The 27,596-nt window shown below is 40.1% G+C and overlaps 1 protein-coding gene across 2 annotated transcripts in view; it reads left to right on the top strand.

Annotated features, from left to right (window-relative positions):
* Positions 1 to 7,837: 7,837 nt before the first annotated feature.
* SNX9 (sorting nexin 9) overlaps positions 7,838 to 27,596 on the top strand; it is a 61,031-nt gene continuing 41,272 nt past the window's right edge. The window contains exons 1-2 of one of the 2 annotated variants that reach the window (XM_074537681.1): positions 7,838 to 8,242; positions 26,455 to 26,541. In XM_074537681.1, the coding sequence (XP_074393782.1) occupies positions 8,231 to 8,242; positions 26,455 to 26,541 (99 nt within the window). In that variant the 5' untranslated portion in view covers positions 7,838 to 8,230. The remainder of the gene's footprint in view (positions 8,243 to 26,454; positions 26,542 to 27,596) is intronic. The other variant, XM_074537680.1, reaches the window with a different exon arrangement.

The following is a 27,596-nucleotide window of genomic DNA, read 5'->3' as shown; positions in this document are numbered from 1 at the left end:
CAGTGCGGGTACATTGGCCATAATTGTAGATTGGATGGCCAGAGGCTGCCACCAGTCCTATCTCACACTGTAGGGTGAATCCTGCATTGTTTATGGTGGAAAACAAAGCTTGGAAATAGAAGATTCACAAAAGACAACTAAAAATATTTGGTTTCATGACTCACTGCACTGCTTAAGGGGTTTTATATTTGTTTGGGTTTTTTTAAATGTCATATTACAGTCACATTTCCTCTACCATTTGTTATCATAACTTTAAGGAGTCTCTTTTCAATTTAATTTTGTGACATTTTCTGTAGCAGTAATTTTTTATTCTTCTAAACTCCTTGAACTAATGCAGCAATGATAGGAAACACCAGCAACCTTCTAATAAAGAACACCTTTTGGGTAAACACACCACCAGAGACAAACTGAAGGATGTGATATGCTGAAAAACCCACAGATTGGGTTCAAGAAAATGAGAAAAGGTACTTCATCATATAGCAGGTCTTGTCCTCAGCATCTCTTAGGTAAGCTCACTGCAGTAATTTCTAAATGTCAGCTGTTACTTTGATAGCATAATGCTTTTGTATTTGTTCAGTGACTGTTTTTGATGTCAAGAGCAGCTGTGTTCAGTCTTCTTTATTTAAAAAAAATAGAGTAGAGCTTAGCATCTGAAAAAATTGTCTTTGTGTGACTAACCACAAACCGGGCACATGACTGAGTGGTGCTGTGTTTGCTGTGTTCCCTTTCAGTTTGAACAGTTTGAACAAGTAAACTTAAAGGGGAACTCTCAATTTACAGAATGTGTTTAGAGCTCCTCATCAAAGCAAGCTCCAAATTTTATCCTCAATCAAAAAAACTAAGAATATCTGTACTCTGGAAAAAGGAAAAGCAGAATTTGTTTCTCTTTGTCTTCTCTCTTTACCTTCAGTGTAAGAGTCAAATTTCCAGGAAATATTTGTAGGGGTTTTGACATCTGCCTTTCCTGGGTAGCTAGAGCTATCCCTAGGGCTGCTTCTGATAATTTGAAGAAAAGAAGTGCCAGCTAGTATAAATTAAATGCTTGAGTAGACTCATTGGTTTTGCTAGTAATACTGGATTTTTAAAAGAGGTTAGAATACTTAATTCTATAAAGTACCTTGGAACTGCCAACTATTTAATACTCTTACTAATCAACCATCTTGTACCCTGCAACCAAAGAAAATGCTTTTCTTCAAAACCTGTGGCAGTGTTACAAAAACCCCATAGATACTTGAAATTTTCTGACCTGCCCACAGTCACATAAATTCCTTAGCAGCAATGCAAGAGATGCAGCCTACAAAGCCTCTTTTGTAGCCTCCATCTAGTCATAGGCTTTCGTCTTTCTTCCCTTGTGCATTATTATCTCTGTACTGGAACAGCACAATCTTAATTGGCTACAATGTGCAGAAACAAACCATAAGGGTTTAAGGGACCTTAAGATTCCAAGCTCCTCTCTCAAGACAGGATAAACTTATAAGAGGTCTACATCTAGTTATAGTACAATGCAATTCATGAAAGTTTCTACTTGTTCCCTTTATTTTATCCCCTCTTGGAATTGTCTGGGCTAGAAGACAGATTATGCACTGGAGATCTAACATGAGTTGACACAAGTGAGAAATGTATAAGCACTAGAAAGAGGCTTCATAGCTCTTTCTCTAGCTGCAGGGCACCCTAACCCTGCTACAGAGAACAGCTAGTGGAAATTAATGCTGCTTTGCATTTGCTTTGAAGCATTTCTCATCACCTTGACCTTGAAGTGATCATTAGAGGTGGGTTTGTGAATGCAGGGAGACCTGCTCATCAGCAGCTTCTTTCTGTGAAATAATTTCACTGACAATTATTTCTAAAGGGATCAGTGGCTCAAAATAATATTTGAGGGTTAAAGGACACTAAAACCTGATTTAGTCTTTTTTGGTGATCTCACAATATGAATGCTACAGGACTGAATTCCTTGTGTATGGAAACACAGCCTACAAGAGACCCTGAAATCCTCAAAATTTCCACTATGAAAACAGAAAAAAAGTGACAGAGTAATAAACTGTTAGAAATGGAAAATCACAAACTATTTGAAAAGTCAGAATTGTATTGCCCCAAAACATCTGTCTGTGTCATGGAGAAAAATCGTGAGTGACTGCTGTGCACACTGGGGTGCAAAGAGTAAACCACGGATACAATACATTTGAAATCCAATGCTGGTCAGATGAAATGATAATTCTTGTTTTTATAAAGAGAGCACACAAATTGGTTTATTTACATTTAAAAGCATATACTCATGACAGAGCATTTATCCACAGGGTCTGCAGGTTTGCTTGCTCACTGTCACAATGCAGAGCAAAACATGCCTTACAAAGGTTTGATACTGCTGTCCTTTGAATTTAATTATAAATGCCCATAGATTTGACTCTATTTTCATTAAGGGGCCTTAAAACACTGCAGCCTGGTGCTACACTGGCAGACTCACAGTGTGCCACTGCTCCCCTCCAAAGAAACTCAGAGACCAGCACAGAAGGGCTCAGACCGCGTTTGTCATTCTGTAGCTTTCTTCTCAGTGAGGACAAACAGCTGGTCCTTCATCTAAACAGCAGAGAATAATCATTTACATCTTTAGCACAATCAGCTATCTTGTGTGTTGGAAGACAATTTGCATGCCATCTTAAGAAGCAAAAGCTGATTAAAGTTGACCTCATCATTTATGTATCTGTACATTTAGGTGAATATGTAGTGGATCACACTCCTGGTGCTTTGCTTGTTGAAACTGCAGTCCCCTGAGGTGTGAGGGCACAGCAGCTGGCACAGCCCTCCCACCACAACAGGAAAAATGGAAATAAGCCACAGGCAGACAGCACTCCAGATGGAAAGGGTCAGTAGTGGCAAGAATCAATAGTGCTAATGGTATGTCACTTTTACTAAAACTAGCAAGAAGAAAATGGAAACATCTCTTTTAAAATATACTTTTTACTAAACTGTATCCTATTTTTCAGGGAAGCTGAGTTCAAAGCCTACTGATCCCAGCAGCCCTTGCATTGAAAACACAAATGAACATAGAGTATGAACAAAAGATCTAAACCATCTAAAAGTGCATGACATATATGTCGGTACAAGTATCCCATCTCAGATGTAAGCATCTATAATACCAAACAGGGTACAGCTCAGAAGGGAATGCAAAAAAGTAAGAATTTTATTAGTGTTAGGTGTTTTAAGAAACACCTTGCACAAGAAAGCATGATTTTTGTATAATTTCTTTCAAAGCTTATACTGCTAAAAATTACATACATCTATCACTGATTATTCTGCTGAAAAGTGAGAAAAAGAATACCAAAATTATTCAAAACTGTGGTTACAGTTAAGGAAAAAAGGGAGAAAAAACCTGTTCCCCCCACTATTATCTAAAGAATAGATCATCATGACCAAGAAAGCTCCGAACTGTTACAGCCATGGTGTTCATCTATAAGGATCTGCACTAGGTATTTAATCCATACATCTCCCTCCCTCTCCCTTGAATGTGATCAAAGCAGCACCAAAACATGAACTTTGCAATGAACTTCACAAAAGACAAAAAAAAAGAAAAGATAAAAAGTGCTTTCAAAAAATTGACCATGTCTGAAAGTGCATTGCAACAACATCTTGTCTCTGGAACATCCACCCTTTCTCTTTTATTTTTTTTCTTTTCTTTTTTTTCTTTTTTTTTTCTTTCTTTTTTTTTTTTTTTTTTTTTTTCTGAGTAGCTGAGCAGCTTTTTCACATCTTCTGTGAAAGCTGTTTTTATGAATTTTTAAGAGAAAATTGAATCCGGGGAGTCCGCCATGACTTCAAACTGTTAGCTTCACAAAGATGTGTTAAAAACACCCCAACACCCCGAGTAAAGAATTTGGCAAAGCGTGGCATTGCACTTTTCCCACAGTGTAAAGAAAACAGCATATTCATACACAGGACAAAACCAGTCTTGGCTGTATGTTTATTAGAAATATAACTATATAGAAACAGAACTTACCTTGAAAAGGGCCCACATTATATGCCACAGTTCAGATAATAATGGTATTGGATTATCAGCTCTAAGAAGATAAAATCCTTAATTCACAATCAAATGCATGAAGCACATTTTTTCTCAGAACTGCTTATTCAGAGAGAAATTCAGACAGAAAACTCCCAGGAATGTGGGTGCAATTTTGGGTGCAATTTTCTAAAGCAGCTTTTCCAGGAATGTCTGGACCTAAAATCCAACAGTATTTCAGGACTGGCTGCCTTACTGTTTTGATAGTGATCTTCCAGCACCAGGTGCAGAGTGAGATTGGAAAGCATGTCTGTAATCTCCTGAGCATCATTTTAAACTGCCACGCATAGTTCTGGGTAATGAGAGGTAAAATCGTGCTTTCCTGCAAATGCCATATGATTCAAGATTTCATGTGCTTTGTGTCCAAAAGCTCCCAACATAAAACAAAGGAAAATATTAGCATTTTTTTTTTGCTCAGAATACATTTTGTTAAATGTATTTTAAAGATACATTTGCAAGTGATGCCACTGGACTTTGCTGAACAGAGCAATGCACAAATGGGATTCAGCAGCTGCTCCCTTCCTAGATAACACTAGGTTGCATGCATGTGGCAGCTTCTATCATTTTCTGTCCAAATCTGGGGGAGGGAAGGATACAGAAGATAGGAGGAAGCACTATTTTATATTGCTATCTAGCAGACTTCTCAGAAACCCTGAAGAAATGGTGTTAACACCATTCTGAAAGAGAAACTGCTGCTCAGCTGGGAGGAAGCATGACACCCACAGAACCACTTGGGGAGAAGTGGGTGAAGGTGTGCAGATATGACTTCTGAAGATGAAGAATACAGTACTTCTCTTTTTGATTCATAAACAAAATAAATTTTATTTTGAGGCTTTGAAAATGTGAAAAATACCTACCCCTTCTTAAACAAAGAGGTGTGTATCAGGTGACTAAGGTAAACATGATAATTAAAAGGAATAAAAAATAGTTGGAATGTTTTTGTAATTGCTCCCTAGTCATTGTTAGGCTTTCTTGACTAATGTAGTTAGAAACCCTGGGCTAAAAGCATTTAGTGTGGAACTGATGTTATCGTGCACACCACATTGTTAGGCTTTCAACCAAGAAAAAAATTAAATCACTTCTTACTTTTTAAAACACCTTTGAAACTAAAGACCTAGGACAATATAATCTCTGTATGCCTCCTGCAAAGACTTCCCAGAAACATATATTTGACAGCCTGCTCCATTTGCAAAGTTGTTTGCCACTAGTGATAATTGTTGCTGAAAATGCCTCCAGAGCTGAGTTGAACGCCTCAGGGCCACCTCAATCACCCAGGTACTGCCAGGGGCACAGGCTCCCAGCAGGGACAAATCCAAGGTGCACCACCTCAAGGAGCTCCTGAGGACGGTAACTTATAAATCCAAAATGTACTTCTTTCTCCAGATGGTTTTCAGTTTGAAGGTTATCTGAAGAACACTGTTTCTTTATCATTCCCCACCAAGTTTGCATAAGTCAGAACATACAAGGTCACTGACTTCCTGTGAGCTTGAAGCTACAGGCAGGCCTTGCTGAGCAGAGAACATATTCAGCAAATATTCTCCACGTCCCTTCTCAGAGTCCAGCTTTAATTTAAAAACTCTGCATAGCACTGTTGGCAGGAGCTTTTCAGTTGATGAGGCTCTGCAGAAGATCACTTCCCCATGAACTCTGCGTTCCTGGGAACCACTGCAGACCAGCTAGCTGCAAAAATACACACCTAGTAAAAAACTGTAGAGAGAATTTACTTATATGCTGGGTAGGAGATTTTAGTCTTTACTGATTAGTTTTTTCTGAGGTGGAGATAGTTATTATAGCATACATTGGGGCTTTAGTACAAAGTGAATAATTAGTCAGTTGTGTTTGATAGCTGATAAGCTCCACACAGAGCACTACATTTCAAAACTACCAAATGCTTAGATATGTAAACAACCCCACTGAAGCCACTGAGATTTCTTTTATGTCTAATGCTAAGCAAACATCCAGTCCTAATTAACTAGGACACAGCTTGGTAGCAGAAAAGTAACTAATTTGAGAAGTCGGGCAAATTTTAGGCGGTTTCATTGGCAATTTGTGGGTGTTTGGTTCTCTGTTAGCTTACTGCTAAGAAGGGATAGGTTTAGTTGCAATCCAAAGTGATTCCTAAGAATATCTTCATTGAAACAAGAATTAACAGCAAATAGTATTGCAACAATTCCATTAATATTTTTTCCTCAGAATATTCTCTCACACTGAGAGAAATGGTAATATTTCCTTCATCCCCCAAACTTGACAAGTAAGACATTTTCAGGAGTACCTCACAGTGGAAAACTGTGGAGGCTTTAAGCACACAGAGAGGCTGAACAAATCATGACTGTGCTCTTCATTCCCCAGATGGCAAGCAGCACTCTGCTAAACCACGCTGGGTAGCAGCTGCACATTAAACTTTTCTGGCAGTTGTGCTGACCACAGGTAAAGAATGACACAGACTCAAGCCTATGCTAAAGCCACAAGTTTATTATATTTCACATAGCAAAGCAGCATCTGGAGAAAGGACAGAGGGTGCTTCACAGTCCTATCAGCTAGGGATCCCTAAAGGAGACAGTGCTGGGTCTCTGGGTTCCATACCTCTCCCCTTTTTATAAAAAAAGGATCAAAACATGCCATGTTGGAAAGAATGTTGCTGAGAAAATGGAAGAACAGGATGCCTTAGTACAGGAATGAAGCCACTTTCAGGGAGTTTTGCTTGTAAGGTAGATGAGATGCCAGTCTATTGATGGACCACATGGCAAAACTGATGCTAAATACAATGCTTCACCTTAAAGGTGGTGTCCAACGTCAGTTGTGAGCCACACAGGAAGGTTTCACTTTAGGTACTGCTGTTACAGAGAGTAGGAAGTTGGAAATGTTGTATTTAATTGAATTCTGAAAAAGCTAAAACCAGAAGCAAATTAGTTTGGAAACTTCTGAAGTTAATCAGTTCAACCACTCAAAAAGTGGTGGTGAATGAACAGCCAGCTTCCTCTTATTTCCTCATCCTCACTTTCCATGGAAACTATTTCACAGGTCCAACTAGGAAAATTTTTTCCAATGTTCAGCCTATGAATGTATTTTTCTCTTTTAATAAAGCTCTCACTGAGAAACTATACCAATGGCAGAAAAAAAGCTTGTAATTCTATGGGCAAGGAAATACAGATGTAGAGTTCTATGCAGTTTCCCTACAGCCTACCTGCCTCCTGGGGCTCTCCCTGGCATCCCTGATGATTTCACTGTGTATTTCCTTCTACAGAAAGGAAGTCTCCTGATCCCAGGCCAACCACCATAAATATACCAACAAGAAGCTGCACTTTTTGGATGGTGCAGTACCTTACACGATCACTGCCACCATATTTCCAAATTCCCTTTGCTTTAGCGTCCCATGTCCTCTCTCCTGCAGGCTGGGAGTCCAGTGGGGCTGCAGGCAGTTTTTATGAGATGGTCAGAGTGCCCAACAGGAACGCTACCGCCCTTGAGCAGCTCTAGCTCCTTGGTGCCTTGTACTGCTGCTGCTAACTGCTGTACACCAAGGCCCGGCCGAAACGGGTCAGGGACGTTGTACACTGCCCTGGCAGCCGTGGATGGAGCCTGGCCGAGGAAAAAATTGCTTTTCTTGCTGTATGGTTGCTTTGAAATTTCCATTCAAAGGCACCCGAGGGGCACATAACGCCTTCCTGCGGGCTCTCTCCCCCACGCGAGCGAATGTGAGGCCAAACTCGGACTACAATGCAAAGCCCTTGAGGGCATGGGGGGTGGGTGAGCTTCGTCCGCCCGCCCCCATCGCCCCCGGGACCGGCCGGGGCGGCTCCCCCGGGGATCAGCGCGGCGTGGCGGGTGCTTCCCTCCCCCGGGCCCTGCCGGAAAGGCTGCGGGCACACAGCCCCGCCATTGCCCCCGGTGCCGTGCCGAGCCGAGCCGAGCCGGCGGAAAGGGCGGCCGAGGCGGGGGCATCGCGGCGCAGCCACACCAGCCCCCGCCTGCCCAGCGCCGGCGCTTGGCTGCTGAGCCGCACAGCGGCCCCCAGGAGGCGGCGGCGGCGGCCGGGCACGCTGAGGAGGAGCCGCCTGCGCGGCCCAGCGGCGGCGGCGGGCGGGCCGGACACACCGACCAACCGACCGAGCGAGCGAGCAGCCGCGGCACGGAGAGAGAGGGAGGGCAGAGCGGCAGCGCAGCCCGGCCGGCAGCGCCATGGCCACCAAGGTGAGCAGCGCCCGGGGCTCTGCGCCAGCGGGCCCGGCCGGGCGGGCGGGGGTCCCGGGCGGACGGGCTGCGGGCCGGGGGAGCCGGTCCCTCCCCGGAGCCTGCCGCCGGCCGCGGGAGGGACGGAGGGAGCGCCGCGCTCGGGCCTCGGCGCCACTGCCCGGCCCCTGCTCGGGGCTCGGCGACTCCGGGGCGGGGGAAAGTTGTTTTTCTGCTGTGTTTGTGCCCCTCCGTCCCCGCTCCTCGGCGGAACGACCGTGGGGTCGTAGAGCCGCCGGAGGCCGAGGGTGCTGCTCCTGCAGCCCGGGCGCCCCTTGCCCCGCTGCCGCCCTGCCCGGGGAGCGGCGGGGCGCTGGGAGAGGCCTCGGCCACCGGCGGGCCCGGCTGTCCCGGCCCGGCTGTCCCGGCCCCGCTGTCCCGGCCCGCTCGGCAGGGCAGCTGATGCTGACCCCCTCGGTGGCATCCGGGGGTGGCCGTGCCGTGTCTCTGGTGGGAGCACAGAGTCCGCACTGCGCGACCTCTTAAGAGTAAGCTGTGATTTTACACGCGAGAAAAAAAAAAAAAAAAAAAAACAAACAACCCAACAGCAACAAAAAATAGACAGGAAGTTAAATTTTGTTCAGTTCTTCAACAGTATCTGCTGCTAATGCTGCTGTCAAAATTAGCCCATCCTATCTGAAAGTGGCCCCTTTCTAAACAAATAATATTTGTTTACTATATTGGTTGATGAAAGCATCTCTTCTTGTGTAGGTGTGAGTTAACATGCACCAGCAACTCATCTGTGACTAGTCTAAGTATCTCAGGAAGACTTTTTTGGTATTTGAAGTATTACTTTGAGTCACCTGATTCCATTAGGTTAGCTAGCAGTTTAAAAAACTTCCTTTTACTGAGGCCTTTCTCATACAGTGCACTATTTATGTTGCTCTTCTCAGTTCTGAAGAAATTCCACATCTTAAATGTGTCAGATTTAGTGTATAAGTAGCTGTCTTTGTAACCATGTAAGCTGATGGTGGCTCAGGTTTGGATTAACTTTTTCTGAAGCACCGAGAACTTGATTTTAGGTTTCAAAATCACTTAGGCAGTTTAAAAATACAGTGAATATAGTCAATATAGTGAAATTTGTTTTTCTGTTGAGCTTTCAGAATATTGTTAATAGACTTGGTTTTTACATTGGCGAGTTCCAGTAATTCATGGGATGTGTGTGTGAGTATTTTTTACTCAATCTAACGATTGTAGGTAGCAAGAAAATTACTTCTGGTGAGTATATACCACATAATACACAGTATGTGAGGCAGGTACTGTACTAAACCAGTGTACTGTTTCTCAGCTCACGTTGAGGTGCAGTATCCTCATGGGATCCTGTGTTCTGTGCCGAATACATGATCCATTTTATTCATACATTAGGAAACTTTCACTTTGCTGTTCTTTAAATATTTTTTGGAAACATTATGGCCCCAGACGGAAGGGCGTATAATTTCTGACTTCCTAATCCAGACTGGTTTAAAATCAGGTGGTGCAATTTTTTTCATTCTACACATTGCAAGATATGGTAATATACTTTGACTTGAAGGCTAAAATTGGTAAGTGGTAGTCAAGAAAGAGTATTTTGGTATTTTATTGCTATTATTTTGCTATGCTGGTAACTCTGAGCAGTGTTGAAGAAAAGCTTACTTTATTTTCTGTGAGCTCTGCCCAGGAGATGGGTCCCTCTCTGCAAACTGCCCTGGTTTGGATTTTATTTTGTTCATGTTGTGCAAACGTCAGCTATAGTAAAGGATATATTGTCTTTTTGAGCAGGGTAAAGGAGTAACTGGCTGAAAAAACAGTTTTTAGGAGCTCAGCCAACTAACCAGTCACCATTTCATTTGGAACGTAAATTTTTGTTTTTTAAATTGTAAACAAATTTCTCACCTTCTGCTTGTGCTCCTTCACAAATTGCCTCTTTTTGAAAGAAATATGCAAGGTGTGTTTGTATTTTATGTGAAATGTTAACAAAACTAAACTGTAGTTGTCTGGAGTATGAATTCTTGAACTTTAATGGTGTCAAATCCTATATAGCTGATAAGGGTGACTGACAGTCTGGCCTGGCCTGTGCTGCATGGGCTGTTAGCGCTTCCTGAATTGATTCCTGTTTAAACTAGAATATACTTTCTGAGGAAGGCTGGGGGTAAATTCAGTCTTGGTTTGAATGCTTTCAGTGATGGAAAATTCAGTCTGTCTTTTTTGTTGTTGTTTTTAAACCATCTCTCTTGCTGTTGATAAATCTTTCTTTTGAATCTGAACTTGCCCAGCTTCTGTTTTCAGATTTATCATTTTCTCTACAAGATTTACAAATGCTTGAATCAAGGTGTTAGATTTTGTGAGGATGAAGGATGCAAATAGAGGTTGCTTCCATAGCTAGCATGTAATCCTTGGCCAGTTTTCTTGCTCCCACTGTGATAAACCAGAGCAATTCAATTCCTTGAGTTTTCATGTATGCAGATGTGATATACAGTTGGGTAATGTGCTGGCTCTTCTCTGTACCATTCAAAAGCAATGCATTTCTTATTGAAACAATAAAAGCTTTTAGGGGAAAGGACTACTATTTTCATACCAAGAAGCCTTTACTGATGCTTTCCTAGCATATTTGTCAGCTAGCAACTTGGTAGGGAGTCTTCTGTCGAAACAGGCCTTAAGCAGTCTGAAGGCTGTGGAGGCCGTGTCTGATGATGTGAGCTAAATTAGCAGTGGCCATTGCTCCTTCTCCTTTCTTGCTCCTCATCCCCTGCTGTATGGACATCCCAGGAGTCTACTCCAACACCTGTCAGGCCTGGTTTTAAGGTACAGTAAGTTGCTGAAATAGCAAAAATATTCACTGAATGGAAACAGTGGTGTCATTTTTCCAGTTCTAGGTAGTTGCAGTAGTTGAAAGTTTGCTCAGAGGTGATACCGAAGGTTGGGTGGGGTGGTATAGTTGGCAGCAGGAGACTTTGACAGAGAAGGGTGAAAATGTAAATGGGAAATGGAGGATCTAAGGTTTCTGGAGGCAGTTCTTCTGTTGGCTAGATCCTTACTGTAGCTTGGCAGTGGACTTTGCGGTTTGCTCAAGGTTATGTGCTCAAAAAACTGAAACAAATGTTAAGCTCTATCAAAATAAGAAAAAAAAGAAGGTTGTTTAGGAGACTTCTGGAGTTTCACAATCATTTAACTGAACCCAACTTCAGAGGTAAAGCAATTTCATGTCCACATTTAAGAACCAGTGATTTAAGCTGGATACTTTGATTTTGGATGCTTTTCAGAAGCAGAGTTAACCTTACTAATTCCTTCTTTTTAACTGTGTCACAAATGATGTGACATAGAAAGTGCCTGAGCCTAAAAAAATTTCTAAACTTGGTCACAAGGAAGATGCAGTTTGGTAAATGTTTCTGTCATAGTTGCTTACGAAAGCCACAGGTGAAATTGTCATTCTTATATTTGTTCCTTCGTGGTTTCTTTGGCCTTTCCTATTATTTCCCCACTGGGGTTTGCCAAGTCCCAGCTTTACTCATGTCCTTTCTTTTGTTTTTTGAGCTGCATTGAATAGGGAGAGCTAGAAATGTCAGGAAGCAATATGCTGGCTTTTAAACAACATTCTCTCTACCTTAGCCTATTTTTAAACTTTTTATTATTTTAAAATGTAGGCAAGTCCTTTTCTTGAAAAGGCTGATGTTTTGCCATTTGTTAAGCCCTGATTTCAGAAGGAAGTGAGAGAACTGAATGGGCTCTGGGCAGACAGTTCTTCCAGTTCTTCTGGAACCTGTGCTGATAACATGTGGTGAGAGTTTTAATTTAGAAGTTGAAACTAGGAGCTGATTTATTCGTGTAACATTGTTGGTGTTGGTGACATTGCTTTCCCAAGAGAGGTATTTCATAAGGCAGTTGTTGATAAGCTTTGTGAAGTTGGGCCGCTCTTACTGTCAATTCCAACAGGTTTTTTTCTTTATAACTTTAAGGGCACTTATATCTCACCATTGTGTTCTTGATTGTTTAATGGTTTGTGTACTTTGAGAGCTCATTTATCTGGTTCTGTTTTCGGGACTGGGCCCCTTTTTGTGGGAGGAAGTTCTTTGAAATGAAAGCTTAGACTAAATATTCTGTTCTTTAAAGAAGATACAATTTAACAGTACTTCTAAAACAAGGAAATGCTGTTCAAGGCTTTCTTGTCCATCTAATCATGTTGGATTTTCTCTTTTAATGTCACTGGCCAGGTATAGTTGAATTCAGCATGGTTCTTGTAGTTGTGGCGAAGGAAGGTCATGATTTACATATGAAAATTTCAGGGAGGGAAAGGTAACAACACATTAGCTTTAAAGATTATTATCCCTAAGTGTGTATCCTTCCTTTCATCTTTCTTTTTCATTCTCTGTTACTCTCAGCAGTGTAAGGCTTCCCAAAGAAGTCCCACATTTTCCTTTATACCATCACTTGAGTTGGTTAGAAACAATTCCTTGTTCTGATTTGCAGTAGGGAAGTGAAGTACCCCTCTGTGCTAAACCCTCCAAAATACCCAGACTTTGTGTTCTGTTAATCTGCATTGTCCTAACTTTGGAAATAGACTCCTTTCGTAAATCTCATCTTAAGGGAAGATTCAGTTAATAAATCTTAAGGCATCTGTGAGTTGGGATGATCCTCTTCTATGCAGATCACATCCTAATCCATTCAACATGTTCCATTATTTCAATTCAGCAAAACAAGACATAATTCAAAACATGAGATCACAGATGATCTGTAGGTTGTGATGTATGTAGGTTGTGATGGAACAAAATTATTACATGAAGCAATGATTTTGATGTTACAGTCTAAGGATGTAAAATGTTGTTTGGGTCTTTTAGGCTAGTATTAAGTAGATGTGGGGGTACTTCCTGGGGCTTTTTAGATTATTTTGGTTTGGTGGTTTGTTTTTTAAGGGGAAACAAGATGACTAGAGAAGGGCAAAGTGGTAATGCAGATTAACCACAGATTCCTGATCTGTTGCAGGAGTGAGATGCTAGGATGAGCATGAGAACTGATACAGTTCTTATATGAAGACATAGGTTTTCTGGTCTTTTGTCTTTCTGTCTGGCCTTATGGTCTTTTAAAGGTTCAGTGATACGTGGTTTATGTTAAATGGCAGCAATTACCAGTTCAAGGTTTCTCATTTCTGTGCTGGAGAGCTGGTAAGATTCTGAGTGATGCTGTTCTTGAGTAATGATTCCTCTGACTCAGTTTTTCAAAGTTATTTTGAGCACCTAGGCAGAGTCATCAGAGACTCATTACCAGAGGTCATCATTTAAAAACATGATTACAGCAGCCAAAGAGAAGGAAGTCTGGTATCAAATGTCATAAGCTACATCTGGTTTATAGATTCAGAGTTTCAAGTTTTCACTCTGGTAGAATTTCTCATATATTAGTATTACTTTGGCAATAAGGCTTTACAGGTAGCTGTAGCTTGGTAAGAAGGTTTATTTTACTGCATTCTTTCAAGGTTTTCCTCTGAATTATCTTCCTCCTCCGATTCTCAGGTCTTGAAAAAAGTCCTGAAAGAGTGAATATTCAGTAAACCTCTCCTTATTTGATTAGGGCATCTGGCAAATTTAAAAGTTTACAGAGATCACCAAGGTAAAAATCATTTGAGAATTTTGCCATTTCAAATACGTGGGTTCCCTCCTGTATTAAATTTACAAGCAATTGTAACATTTATGATGTTGGAAGTAGTCTTGCAAAACAGTTTAAAAGCAGGTAATAGAGAAGAGACTGTAAAATAGTGGGGGTGATTTGTTTCAACCAGCCTTGCAGTAGACAAGATGAGCATTTTGATATCTAGAATTATTTTAATTAAATAGCTATTGCAGTGTTCAGCATTTAAAGCTAAACCTCTTCTATTTCAAAGCATGTTTCACAATGACAATTTCTCCGAATTCACTTTACTTCACTTTACGAATTTCACTTCTTGGAGGGCTGAAAACCAGAGCTTGTGCTTTTATTTTCTTTAGTTGCATTCCTGCTTTCTCAGCAGTTTATGATTGGAAAGGAGCTTCCCAAGTAACTGAAAGTTCAAACAACAGAGCAATCTTGTAGTAGCCCAATAAGCAAAATTCAAGTGCTACTGAAGAGAGAGGAAAAAAAAGGCATATTGCTTACAGGAAAATTTAACTTAAACTCTGAGCATTATCACTTTCTTTCTCAAACCTTCCTTATCTTTGAGTTTTGTCTGAATAAGAAACCTCTGTCAACAATATATATAAAAAAGAAAAAGACATTTAAGACCAGAATCATTTAACTTTGGCAGATAGTCCTCTGTAAGACCCACAGTAAGGGGAGAAGGGCACAAGGAACAGCTCTTCCTGTGGGGAGCTGCCCTTACGCAGCCTGGTCCGGCTGTTGTGTAGCTGTGAGGAGGCATTTGGGACATGGCATGGCGTGAAGGGCACATGAGCCACCCTGGGCACTGCTGGTGACAGGGTGTGTGCTCACAGAAGTGTGCTGGGTGAAGTCAAACCAGAGACTCTGCGTGTGAACATGTGTTTTGTGGGTAAAACTCTATTTCCTCCTGTATTTTACAGCAGCTCTTCCCCCAGGTCCTGCCCTTTAAAGGAAGCCGCTGTATGGGAGGGGTTTCCAATGTGCAAAATAGGTGGCTGGGAGGAGGAGGAGGAGGTGGTGAGAAGATGGGCAGTGCAGCCTGTGGGAGGTCTCTGGGGAGCCCAAGCAAAGCAGCTGCTTCTGGGGAGAGGCAGCCATGGCTGGCCCAGGGTTTCTGCAAGTGGGACTTGCTCAGGTGAAATCCTTCAGTCCCACTCCTGTAAAAAAGTGGAGACTGGTGAAGAACTGGTTGATGGGTCTTATTTCTTATGACTTGTCGTTGGGTTACTGACTTCTGCTCTGAGTTGCCATCTGCTCCTCCTTGACATGGCAACTGTTGTGCTTTTATTTTGTGTATTCATATCGTATCTCTGTTTAAACACAGTAGGTTTTGGACTTGCTTTGCTTTTCCCAGCCTTCTGAGACTGCAGTTCTCATTGTTCAGAGCAAAAATTAGTTGTCATCTCAATTCAAGCAAAGTGTTTGCTTTCCTGGTTGATAGAACAAAATGGCTAATTTGCAAGAACAGCTATAAAAATACTCTTGGAATAGCTTTAGACTGTACCTCCCTTCTGCATGACGAGTTTGGGGGTTTTTTCCCTCTGTGGTGATTATGTAAGTGGTTTCCAGAAGAAAGACAATTAATATAAGGCTATTACATTTATTGTTTTTTCTAGTTCTTATTTAAATTCTAGTATTGTCTGAAGAGCCTATACAATTCATCTTTCTGCAGCAGTAAGGCAATGGCTGATGAGGTGCTTCGCTTCACCTTAGAACTTCATGGGATTTGAGAGTGAAGCTTAAATGTCTTTAAATGTCTTAAATGTCATATTTCCTCCACTGCATTGGTTCTTTTTGGGGGGGGGGTCAAGGTTTAATTCAGTAACTGAATATTGCAATTACATATGATAATATAATGTAATTAGTGCTTACCTAGTTACAGCACACTTCTTTCAGCAGTGCTGTAATTTCCTTCCTTAATAGCCCTATATTTTTCTTCTGAAAATGATTGCTTGTGGAATACAAAATTAAACATCTTCCTTGCTGCAAATAACTAGACCACAGTCTTGGATGTTTGTATGAAGGTTGTTGAATGACAATTTTTTTATCCACAGCTCTGTCGCATTCTGTCAAGCTGCCAAATTTTCTAGCAATTCATAAGGAAGCAGAAGTTCTAACTTTCTTTTCAGACTTCTTTGATGCTTTCTGTCACTGTAAAGTACAAGAAAAGTTTGTGAGGTGTTCTGTCAAACTTTCAATGTTGCATGACTTAATCCAGTTCTGTCATTCATTACATCTCTTGGTTTGTTTTTTCATTTATTAAATGCATCTCTTCAAGCATTCTTTTTCTTCTTTTTTTCTAACTCTTTGTGTTAAAGTGGGATATGCCTACACTGCTAGTGTGCACATTGCATTAAATTGCAGGTCATTCATGTCCAGTTCAAGTGCTGGGTGTTCTCTGGCCAGGTCTAATGACTGAGCTTTGCTTATTTGAGCTGCCATTTATCATGAAATAACATTTGTTATCTTACAGGATCTTGTACTTTTCTACACTGCCAATAGAAAAGCCTAAAATAGCTGTAGGCTTGGATACTTTAGAACCCAAAAAATGTGAACCTTGCCCACTTCTAGAGTAAAGAAGCTTCATCTGATAAAATGATAATGTATTTATGTTGGTGTAGCTGTTTCCTCACTTGTGTTCATAAAATGAAAGTAAACATAGGCTTTTACAAAGTAGTGTTTCAAATAAGAACTGAGATATAAGAAAACATTAGTATATTGATTAATGTTGGTTGCTCAAGTAACAGAGAATTTAGCAGAATTCCATGTGGAGAGCTCATCCTGCTGTGTGTCAGATTCCTTCCCAGCTGCTTTCAGCGAGCACGCTATTCAGCACATGTTTTCCTATTAATATTTACCAGTGTTTGGGACTTCAGAGTAGTTCAGCTATTGCATTCTGTATTTTATGTATTTTATGAATTTTATTTGAAGCAGCAGTATTTTGACATGCACTTAGTTTGCTTTGCCACATGTTCATTTGCTTCTAGAGTGGCCTGTGCATGTGGTACATTGAGATCCACAATGTGTAATAGTGTGCTGAGTCTGAAAGGGCTTAAAGTTTGCTAGATAGCCTTAGTGAAACTTTGTCCCTCTCCAATTATTAAGATAATTACTAATTTTTTTCTAATCTCTGCTCTTGTAGAGGCAGCACTGGTGTGTGACTACAAGCTGTCTTAATGAGTAGGTCACAATGTGGCAATTTTTCTGGTGAATGCTGCTGGCTTTTTCTGAAACCTTCACATCTTACTGGCTCTGTTCTTTGGGGACAGAACTGTGCCCTGAAGTTTCAGGCAAACATTAGGGGACTTGGCACAGCAGGCTTCTGAAACACACCATTAAATATTGGTTCAGCAAACAGTTGTAAGTTTTGCAGTTTGATTTCAGAGGTACAGGAATGATTAATCGAGGCACAGATTTTAATCACACTTGAGTTAAATGCATCCTGCCTGACATCTGTAAATACAAACCCATACTGCACACTTGCTGCATTTATATACATTGCTGGAGTCATGGTGAAACTGGAATTAATGTTATCAAATTCAAAATTGTTGAGTCCCCAGTTTATCTGAGGATCTGGGAAAAGTTGGTATTCAGAATGGAAAACATGGGGAAGGCTGGGCATGTGGAGCAGTGCAGTAAATTGATTCTGAAAAGGTCTGGTATCACTGGAGTTCCTTACTCATGGTAGGAGTTTTGCAGTACATTTTTAATTGATGACTAGTTTATAAGTAATGTTTTAAACAAGAAAAAAGCTTTTCAGGTGCTTAACCCAATGGAAAGCTCAGATGTGATTCAGGGGAGTATCTGAGTCAGTATTTGGAAATATCTCTAAATCACATGGGTGTCTTGAATGTATTTCTGCAGCTGAATTTCCCTTACTTCAGTGTTGCTTGGGTGCTTGGAGATTCTGTTCTTGGGTCTGACAATACTCCATAAATAAGTCACTATGAACACCAAAATGTAACCAAGCACCTCTTTTAGTAGTGCATGGTAGTTATTCTGAAAATATGCTGCTTTTTTAAACCACTGAACTGCTTATAGATAGTTCTCAGACGAATATTTTTAAGCACTGCTGTAAATCTGGAAAACATCACAGTTTCTCTTTGCTTTTTTGATGCTCTGTGGCATGGTTATCTACCCACCTGGCTTATAACTGCATGGAAAGCAGCTGTAATTTGTTTCAACATCTTACAATTTTAAGATCTGTTTTACTCTAACACTTTAAGAGATCTTAGTCATATAACCATTTTAGACCTCATTCTGCATCAATGACTTTTAGTTCCAGATGCTTGAGTTGAACAAGAGGCTTCCTGTGTCAGAATTCACTTGAATGCAAGTTCTTGGTGTGCATTCTGCCTCTACTGCTGGCCAGGAGCACTTTTCACTGGGCTTTGGGGTGTGGTGATGTTTGCTGACAGGTAGACAGCTGTAAAGAAGCTCATGTTCTGTGAATCAAAAATAAAATATGAAACAAAAAATGAGTGGGACTAGTCTGAACTGAGTTCAGGTGGTCTTTCATGACCAACAATTATTTTCAGCAGGACTGTGAAGTCCTGTGTGGTAGATCCGAAGAGTTGATCAGTCCTCACTGAGGAAAGCCCAAGTTGCTGAAGGGGCCAGTAAGCTGTTGTCTTTATTACTACAGAAAACATTTCCAAGTCTCTTTAACACTTGAAAACTTGCCTAGACACTTCTTTCTTACTTCCATTCTGATTCTAGAAGTGCCAATGGTTTAAACCACATGCATGTTGGTGGGAATTGAGTATTGCCTTCCTGTCCCATACAATATAAAGGTGTCAGACTTTGTGGTTTGTACTTTTTTGGAAACACTTCATATTTTGTTGTCAATTCCAATATGAGATAGACCTTTTAATCCTGTATAAATACTTAATTAAATACCTGCCTGAAATATTGTAGGCACATGCAAACTTCTGAGTTTTGCATCTGTCTGCAAGCATATTTTACTAGTGGGAAGAAATTACACAAGTCCTTGTTTCTTAGATTTTTGTCTGTGTTTAATTAAGTTCTAATATGCTTATAGTCAGTACTGTTGACTTCAAATTATTAGCTGCAGGCTAGTGAACTTATTTTAGAGTTGAAAAATTGCCCAGAGGAAAGTGAGCCAGTGGGTCAAGAGACATTTTTAATGTGAATTTGTAGAGTAATGTGGGGATCCAGCAGTTAGAGCTGGTGAGGGAACTTGGAGTAATGATACCTGAATACTGTGAACTTCTCTCTTCATCGAGAAGTGGAGTTCTTTACTGAATTTAGTTTTACTTTTTGGATGAGTTTGCTTTAATTCTGATGTTACTAAAAGCAAAACAAAATTGTGTTGAAAAGAAATGTAATACTAAAGGGAGGTTTTAATTAAATAAGTGAATTTTATTTTTTGCTTATTGTTTAATAAAATCATAATATAAAATGTTCCAGTTTCTTCAAGCTAGTTTTCTAGGCAGATGTTGCTGAACACATTCACAAGGAGTGATGCCTAGCCCAGTACAAGCAATATACATTTTCTCCAGTTTCTCTATAGTAGTTAAAAAGATAAACATTGGTGTCTCTTTCATAATAAATCTTTATCACTTTACTGGCAGTTGCTAGTATAATGGATAATCTCTTGAATTCCTAAGGTACTGTTTCTGTAGGAGTCTGTCTTAGAAGACAGTGTCCCTTGTTTCCTCTTATTCTTCTATTGTCAGTGTTTGGTTTGTGTCTTGTCTCTTAGGAAAGCCTGTGAGAGGAGCACGTAGACATTTCTTTGCCACAGCCAGGACAGAGAGGAGCTGCTTCTCGCGGCTGAGAGGCATAGCACTTGAGGAGCCACTTGATATTTCTGCATAGGCTGTCTAGATGCACACTTTGCCTTGCAGTCTGATAGAGTTTGATAGAGGGACTAAAATGAAAAGGCATTTTTTGGTCAAATCATAGCCCTGGATGTTTTCTTCATTAGTAGTATAAATGTTTTTTATATTTTCAAGGCCAGGCTGGATGGGGCCTTGAGCAGCCTGGTGTAGTGGAAGGTGTCCCTGCCCATGGCAGGGTTGCTGAAACAAGATGATCTTTAAGGTCAGTGTGACCCAAACCATTGAAAGATTCAGTGATTCAGTGATGAAGATGATGCAGTGAAAATATCTTGGGACTTGGGGCACTTAGCTTTTGAACAAGCTTAGATTTCATGCTGAAATTATTAAGGAAATTATTAAATCTACCAAAACGTTAGGCACTGTTGGAAGAAAGCTGGTGTCCTCAGTCCTCTGAGGTGGGAAAGACATGAGGGGCTCCTGTCTGTATTCCTGTGTTCTTACTGTTTTTCTCAGCATTTTGGACACCAGCCCTTTTGAACTTCTTGCAGAATTCCCTGTAATTTCCACAGAGGGACTTAGCATGTGTTTTGATCTGTGGAGAGTTTTTTCAAAGATGCATTGATTACAACATGGCAGCTTGAGTAGTCTGTGAGTGGTGAGACAAAACAATGGCTAAGCTGTCATTTAGCTCTGTGCCTACCCTGAGTCTCCCCTGGAGCTTCACTGGCACAGTGAGGACAGCCAGGGGTTTAAGGCTTCTGCTTCAGCTGATAACAAGTCAGATGTCTTGCACTTATTCTAAGCAGTAAAATACCTACAAACCACTAGTTTTTTTACAGACAGGAATCACAGGGCAAATTGCTGGCAAAGATTAGGGAAAGAAAATGCAAAAATAATTTTAAGTTAATTGGTTTTTGTGTGGAAGAGTATTGTCACTCTTTAGACTGAATGCTTCATTTTGAACCATTCTTTAGGAGTAATCAAAATATACTGCTGATTTCTGAAGTGATGTATTTGCAGGTAGGCTTTTGTCTTTATTTTTTTTTCCTGCTTTCTTAATTTCTCCAATCCTGAGATCCCAACCTGTATCCCAGCTATGCTATTTCTGTTTTATTATCTTAGAACTGCCCTTTAGAATGAATATTTTATTTCTAAAAGCAATATTTGTGGGAAAAAGTAATTCTGAAAAAAAAAACTAATGAAAGAAACCTCACAAAAAATGTACTAAAAAGCAAACCCACATCCAAAAAGCTTTTAGAAGATAACTAATAAAATGAAGTCTGGGAAGAAATAAATGCATTTTCCTCTTCTATGCTTCCAGGTGTGAGCAACATAGTGCTTATCAGTATTTCACAAGGAGCAGATTTCAAAGGCTTACTAGACCTACTGAAGAATATTTGTACTAACTGAAGCAGTTTTTGTAGCAAGCTGTTCTGAAGTTTATTCATACCAGATGTGTTACTGGAGTTGCTTGAGGTCACCATGAGCCCTTTGTTGTTCATCCCAGCTAAAAGCTTAGGCTGCTGTCCTAGAAGAAAAGTTCAAGTCCTCTCACTGACACGTCCGTTTAAAATGTGAGGACTTTGACTTGTTTAGAGCCAATGCTAATGACTAACTTTTCTTTATTTAAAAAAAATTATTTATTTTATTTTTGGCATTCTGCCAGGCTTTTCAAATTATGGTTTCTGCTCCTCCAGTGGATGCAGGTTTTAGAGAAAGCTGCACTTATCTGCCTCGTATACTTCCCAAAAGAGAAATCCAGAATTTGATCCTCTTTCTGTCAGTATGGGAACTGCTGCCACCAGCATGAGGTGTTGCCATCTTGCTGCTGTGATCCAGCAGTTGTATTTCTGGCAGTGGCACCAGACAATTTAAACCTGTGAATCCCTGTCTCTTGACAAGAGCAGTGCAGGGTGGCTGAAGCTCTGAGCTGCTGAAGTGCCAACTGTGAAGAGAAATGTGTGCAGTTATGGGAATTTCATGCTATGAAATTTCTATGGATATTTCCTTTGTCCTATCTGCCACTGCCAGCTGACCGAGAAAAGCAGTTGTGGTACAAGTTTCCTAAATTGTAACACATGGTTGAAACAGATGAATCTGTGGTGTAACACTAGATCTCTTTTTAATACAAATGAAGTCCTGTGTGTAGGGAAAGCATTTTCAAAGGCATGTCCAATTTTTTAGGGGCTTCTCCAATTTTTGTGCTATAAAGCATACTTTGATGCAGAACTGTTGCATTGCAGTCAGGAAATCCAACATTACAAAAACATTTTGCTTCAGAAGGGTGAACTTAAAGAAAAACCAGTAGTGATTCTATGTGGGTCGTTGATCATTCATCTCAAGGAAGGCTGAGGCAGGGAAGGTGTTGTAAAAGCAGCTCTGAGCACAACTGAGGTGCATTGGCTGTCAGCCTGTCTGCTTATGGCTGCTGAGGAATACACAGGGGCTTCCACTGTCCTTCTCCATGACAGAGCTACCCTGCTGCAGCTGAACTGTAGTGCAGGCAAGGGTGGCCCTGTGCACATCAGGATAGTTCAATTTTGGGGTGAGGTGCTTTTCCATCTGAGCCTAGCCTTGAGTGAAATATCTGGGAAAAGGCAGAAAGGTTCTTCTCATGAGGAATAGGTGTTTCTGTTGCTTTATCACCTCTTTTAAGATTCTGGGGGGCATCCAGCAGGAGCCAGTGGATCAGGATGTCTGTAGAGATCTTGGATATTCATCTAGTAACTTAGTGAAGCACTAGTGTAACCTTTCATTGGAAATTGATTTTAATGACTTTTGCTAGACAACTTCCTTCCCACTTCATTTATGCTAAAGAGCCTTAACACTGACAGGTAGATTTGCATAATCTTATGTTTGCTTTCAGAAATAAGCTGGCAAATGCTTGGTTTTTTGTTGTTGGGTTTTTTTCCTTTTGGTTTTTAGTATTATGGGAAGAACAGGGAAGCACTCAACTCGGACAGAAGTAGTGGAGGAAGGTGAAGTCTGCTTCATGCCTGAAGAGGAATAATATTTCACTAATCTAGATACTGCTTTTCAATATGGGGAATCTTTGGTGTTTTAATATTTCTAGGTATGATTGTATCATAATTCTAAAAAGACAATAATAATTATTGATTGCAATGCTCAGTTTTGGGAGGCTTCACACTGTAGTAAGTCAGTAAATCTGTAAATTGGGAAACTAGAGTCCAGTTGTGTAACTACAGCAGGCAGAACAAGCTCCAAAGAATGCTGATACAACATTGAGAATTACCAGTTTCTTTTTTATTTCCTTTATTACAATCTAAATTTCTATATCCATGCTGCAGAAAAGCTAATTTTCATTTAACTCTTACTGGTTTCCCCCAGCTTGGATGTGTAGATAAAACTGCTGGCTCCCACTCATTCTGGAAAAACTGCAGTGTATCCCTGCCAGAGGTGCAGGGATGCTGGGGATCAGGGAACCCTTTCCCTCTTGCCATGTGCTGTGGCAGGGTTCTGCTTAATCCGTGCCAGGCTTCCCTCACACCAGGGAGCCAGGATGAGGTGATGCCAGGATGTGTTCCAAGCTCCCAGTGGAGATGCTCTGTTGCTACCTGAGCAAAGGGAGCAGTAGTTTACAGTACAAGACCCAGGCCTGCTCTCTGGTCAGTGAAATCAGTTAAAGCTTTTTGCATTAGCAGGGCTTTTTTTCTCAAAGGAACTGACAAAACAACTTCAGAATCCAGAACCATTTGTATCTTGGAGCAGAGGTGGTGGTGGGAGAGGGGAGATATACATGCAACTAATAGATGAAATTAATTTTCTTATAGCTAATAGATTTGCTAATGGTTCTTTCTTGTTTTACATGTTGGCAGGATTCTGTAAATGAAGCAGTATTTAGTGGAATACTTTTTTCCACTAAAAAGTATTTTAATTTCTGAAGTTCCTGTAGTTCTTGAATGGTTTGATCCTTTTGTATATGATCAGAAGTAAATATGAAACACAACAGTTACTGTAACATTTTTTCTAAGCTGTGTTTTGAAGAAGTTATCTTCGTGGTGTTCATTAATCTGGATTGATCCAGATTATGATCTGGAATTCATCAGAGATTCCCATTTCATGAATATTTAAAGTGTCCCTAAGCTTAGCTCTAATATTCAGTATGTGTACTGCAGTGCCAAGGAGCTAAAATTTTTTTCTTGTTAAATGCTTTTTTTTCCATGCCCATTTGCAATTTTGTATGAGTTGCAAACGCAAAGTAAGAAGGCTGGTAAGAAGGAAAAAGCTTATTGGAAAGTCAAACCATTTTCTATTTTATAGTATTTTGGAACTGATTGTCAGAAATTTAAGTAGATTTGGGACTGATGTATCTGTCCAGGAAAAGCCTAGGGGGTTTTCCATTGTTAACTATACACTTAATAGTTGGGGCAAAAACATTTAGTCACTTAGTTTTACTTTGGAATTGGTTGAGTTTATAAACTCAGCAGTGGAAGGATAGTGTTAAAGCTTACTTGCCAGAAATTCTTAAGGTCTTCATTTCCAGCCTAGGCAAGTGAGCCTAGAAATACAGGTGTACTGGAGAGTACTGGCAGAAAAAGATGAGGAATGTATTTGAAATGTCAATATACAGACCAGGTTTCAGATGTTCCTCAAATTCTTAGTGCTCTGTATAATCCATTTCTGTAGCATTGCAAATGGGTTGGTTTTTTTAAATTTGTTTTTCAATTTCTTAAACTGTAGTTAGCAAGGTTTGTTTGTAATTTTTTCCCTGTTTTCTACTTTTTCTGACTTTTGAAACAGGCATCCAGAGCAAGTCAATAAGTGGACTTTGGCATAATGACTTTAATAAATTCTATGTATTTTTTGTTTTTTCTTTCTCTACAAGCTGAATACTTCAATTTATTTTTCTGAGTAACTTTAATTTCACTGCTGTATCTGGAGAATCTAGTATTTGCATCTGTTCTTTTATTAGAAGAAATACTTTTTACCTTTCCAATCTGGTCTGGGGATGTTTTGCCAGTTTTTCTGAAGGCTGATAAAATTTGTCTGTTGCCTTTTTTTCTGGTAAACTCTCATCATTCCTGTGCATAGAGGCAAGAATTTAATATTATGGTGTATTACTTGAAAAAGGCTAAGAAGACTCCCTGGTAAAGAAAGACTCCCTGCTTTTCTCATTATTCAGATGCCCAGCATCTGATTGCTGTTAAATGGACTTCCAGAAAGTGGATAAATGTTGCAACCTGCTGGAAAAAGGACATGTTCAACACCTCCATCTGCTGCTGCTGAGGGAAGAGCTCTGGAGAGTGGTGCTTTTTACACCCCCCTTAAAACGTTCTTGTATTTCTAGAGGTGTGCTGCTTCTCTTCAGTTCATTTTTCAGGAGAGTAAAGCAGCTTATTCTTATATTTCCATGGAGGCCAGATGTGCTGCTGGAAAGAAAGCAGTCAGTGTTATTATTGAACACAGTTTTTACCTCTTCATCTCTGTTTTGCATGGCATAATCTGAAAGTGCTGGAAGCCTCCATTCTAAGGGAAAAGTTTTCATGCAAGGGAGCATTCAGAGTGCTTAGGATGCATGGTTTTCTGCAATGTTGTGCTGCTCTAGTGCTGGAGAGCAGCTTCTCTTGGAGAAGACCAAGTGTTCCATTTGTTGTGCACATGGTTTAGGGTTAGATTTGCCAGCTGAACAGCTGAAACATGTCTGGTTTTTCTCAGCTCTGTTTTTATTTACACTGAAGTAAAGTATCTTTTGACCGGCCAGAAGTATTTCCACATGACACTCATGAAATTAAAATGTGGGGGTGCAAAGTTCTATTTTCCTCTGGTTTTCTGTAAGAAGTTGTGTCTGGGTGAGGATTTTATAATCCTTAGTTTTGAGGATTATAAAACCTGCAGTTTTGAGACAGGCAAGACCTGATGGTAAATGTCTGTCTTTCAGTGGGTTTTTTTCCTATCACATAGCTTTCTTTCAACAGAAATTGTTTTATTGTCTCCTTTGACAATAAAATAATATTTTGAATATACTTTGAAAATACTACTTTTTGGTTAGTTTTTTTTTCTTCTCCTCGCCCTCCAAGTACAAGAAGGAACTCATTGCTGTACACTGAATGATGTTATTAGTAAAACCAAATGTTTCAAACATTTCTTTATGTAGTGTAATAGCAGAGTCAGTGCACAGCAAAGCCTTTGTGTATCTAAATACTTAAAAATTAGATTTGTTTTGTTTCTCCCTCCCTCCTCATGCCAGGTATAACAAGTCCAGTCTCACTGCTTGTTTCTGCATTTGCATAATTCTTCCCATATAGAGTCTCAAAACATAATTTTACATATTACATTTTATGCACAGCAGTGGTTACTTACATCTGCAGTTACTTGCTTTTCTTTTTCTGAATTGCTTGCTCTGTGAACTACTTCCCTTTACCCAAATTGAAGTTGGAATATGTCTTGTATAAAACAAAAAAAAAAGAAGAGTTGTTTGCTAAAGTTAGGAACCTTTCCTTCTTCCCTGGAAAACATTGTACATGTAGTTCTGGACATGACCGAAGACAACCAGTCTTAATCCTTGTGGTAGATTATCTCCAACAAGCTCCACATGAGATTTTTATCTTTTGAAGTTGTTGTTACTGTTGAGTGTGCAGTTCAAATCTAGGAAATGTCAGCTTCCTATGTGCTGAGTTGCTCTTTGTACATTCAGCCTTCCCCCACTGGCTATTTCTGTAAGTTAAGGATAATTTGTGCTGATGCTTTCTTAATGAAACCTTCCACAGAAGCTGGAAGCCTCACTGTTATGTTCTTTCCCACACACAGGCTCGTGTTATGTATGATTTTGCTGCTGAGCCTGGAAACAATGAGCTGACGGTCAGTGAAGGGGAGATCATCACAATCACCAACCCGGTAAGAAAACTGAGATGGAATTTGCTTCAGTGCACTTTCCTGGCCTACTTCTATCAGCAGATGGAAGGAAAATGGTGCTGGTGATATCTGAAAGGCCTGGCTACCCTTCCCTGAAGAATTAGGAAAAAAAAAAGCAGAATACAAAGAATTTTCTAATAGTCTTGTGGAAACAAATGCACTGTTTTGGAAGATGGGGCCTTCTCAAACTGTGCCCACATACATAAGAATGTACTCAGCTTTGTTTTCCTCTAAACAGAGCTGAGAGACAAGTAAAAGGAAGGAACTAATGGTGGTGATAGCTTGTACATCTGAATGCCTTGTCTATTTTTGTGTGCCTAATATTGCACATTTTGTGTGTATGTAATCTTTCATGTGCTTGCCACTTGCATTTAAATGGGACATCCAGTTCACTTCTCAGTTTTGAGTTTCTTAATCAATGACTTCAGCATTCCAAGTTTGGTAAACAACTCACAACAAAAATTTTTTACTGAAATTTTGTGTCCTTGAAAGAAATATGAACAAGGCATAGGAAAGAAGTGGTGACAATACTATCACAACGCTATCAGGGCGTTGTTAAATGAATAGGCTTTTTAGCACTGACATTTGATTTATGTCCACATTTTGAATTTCAGTGTACTTTAATTGTCATATGTAATTATCCTTGTTGACAAAGTATTAGTTGATTCTGCTTTGAATTTTGTGTAATGATACAGCTTAGTGAATAGGCTTGCCTTTTGAAACAAATACAAACAAAAACTACCTGATCATGAAGCCGGGTCTTATTTATCCATTTGTGTAAAACACACACATTCTGCAGAATAAACTCCATTCTTTGAAGATCCTAGTCATGTGTAATGCTGATAATTTTTAGTTCTACTGTTCTTAGATACTTGAAGCAGATATTTAACAGAGCCAGCACCCCCTTGGATAGTGTGCCATTCTATGGCAGGGGTAACATTTTGAATGACTTCAGGACCTTAATGCCATTTCACAAAAGTAAGACTAAATATAAGTAGATCACCACTTTTAAGCTAGTTCTCACTGACCAAGGCATC

This window comes from Zonotrichia albicollis, chromosome 3 (assembly GCF_047830755.1).
Source record: "Zonotrichia albicollis isolate bZonAlb1 chromosome 3, bZonAlb1.hap1, whole genome shotgun sequence".
Taxonomy (NCBI): Eukaryota; Metazoa; Chordata; class Aves; order Passeriformes; family Passerellidae; genus Zonotrichia; species Zonotrichia albicollis.
Note: the sequence above shows the minus strand (reverse complement) of the source record. Positions and strands in the feature narration are given on the sequence as shown.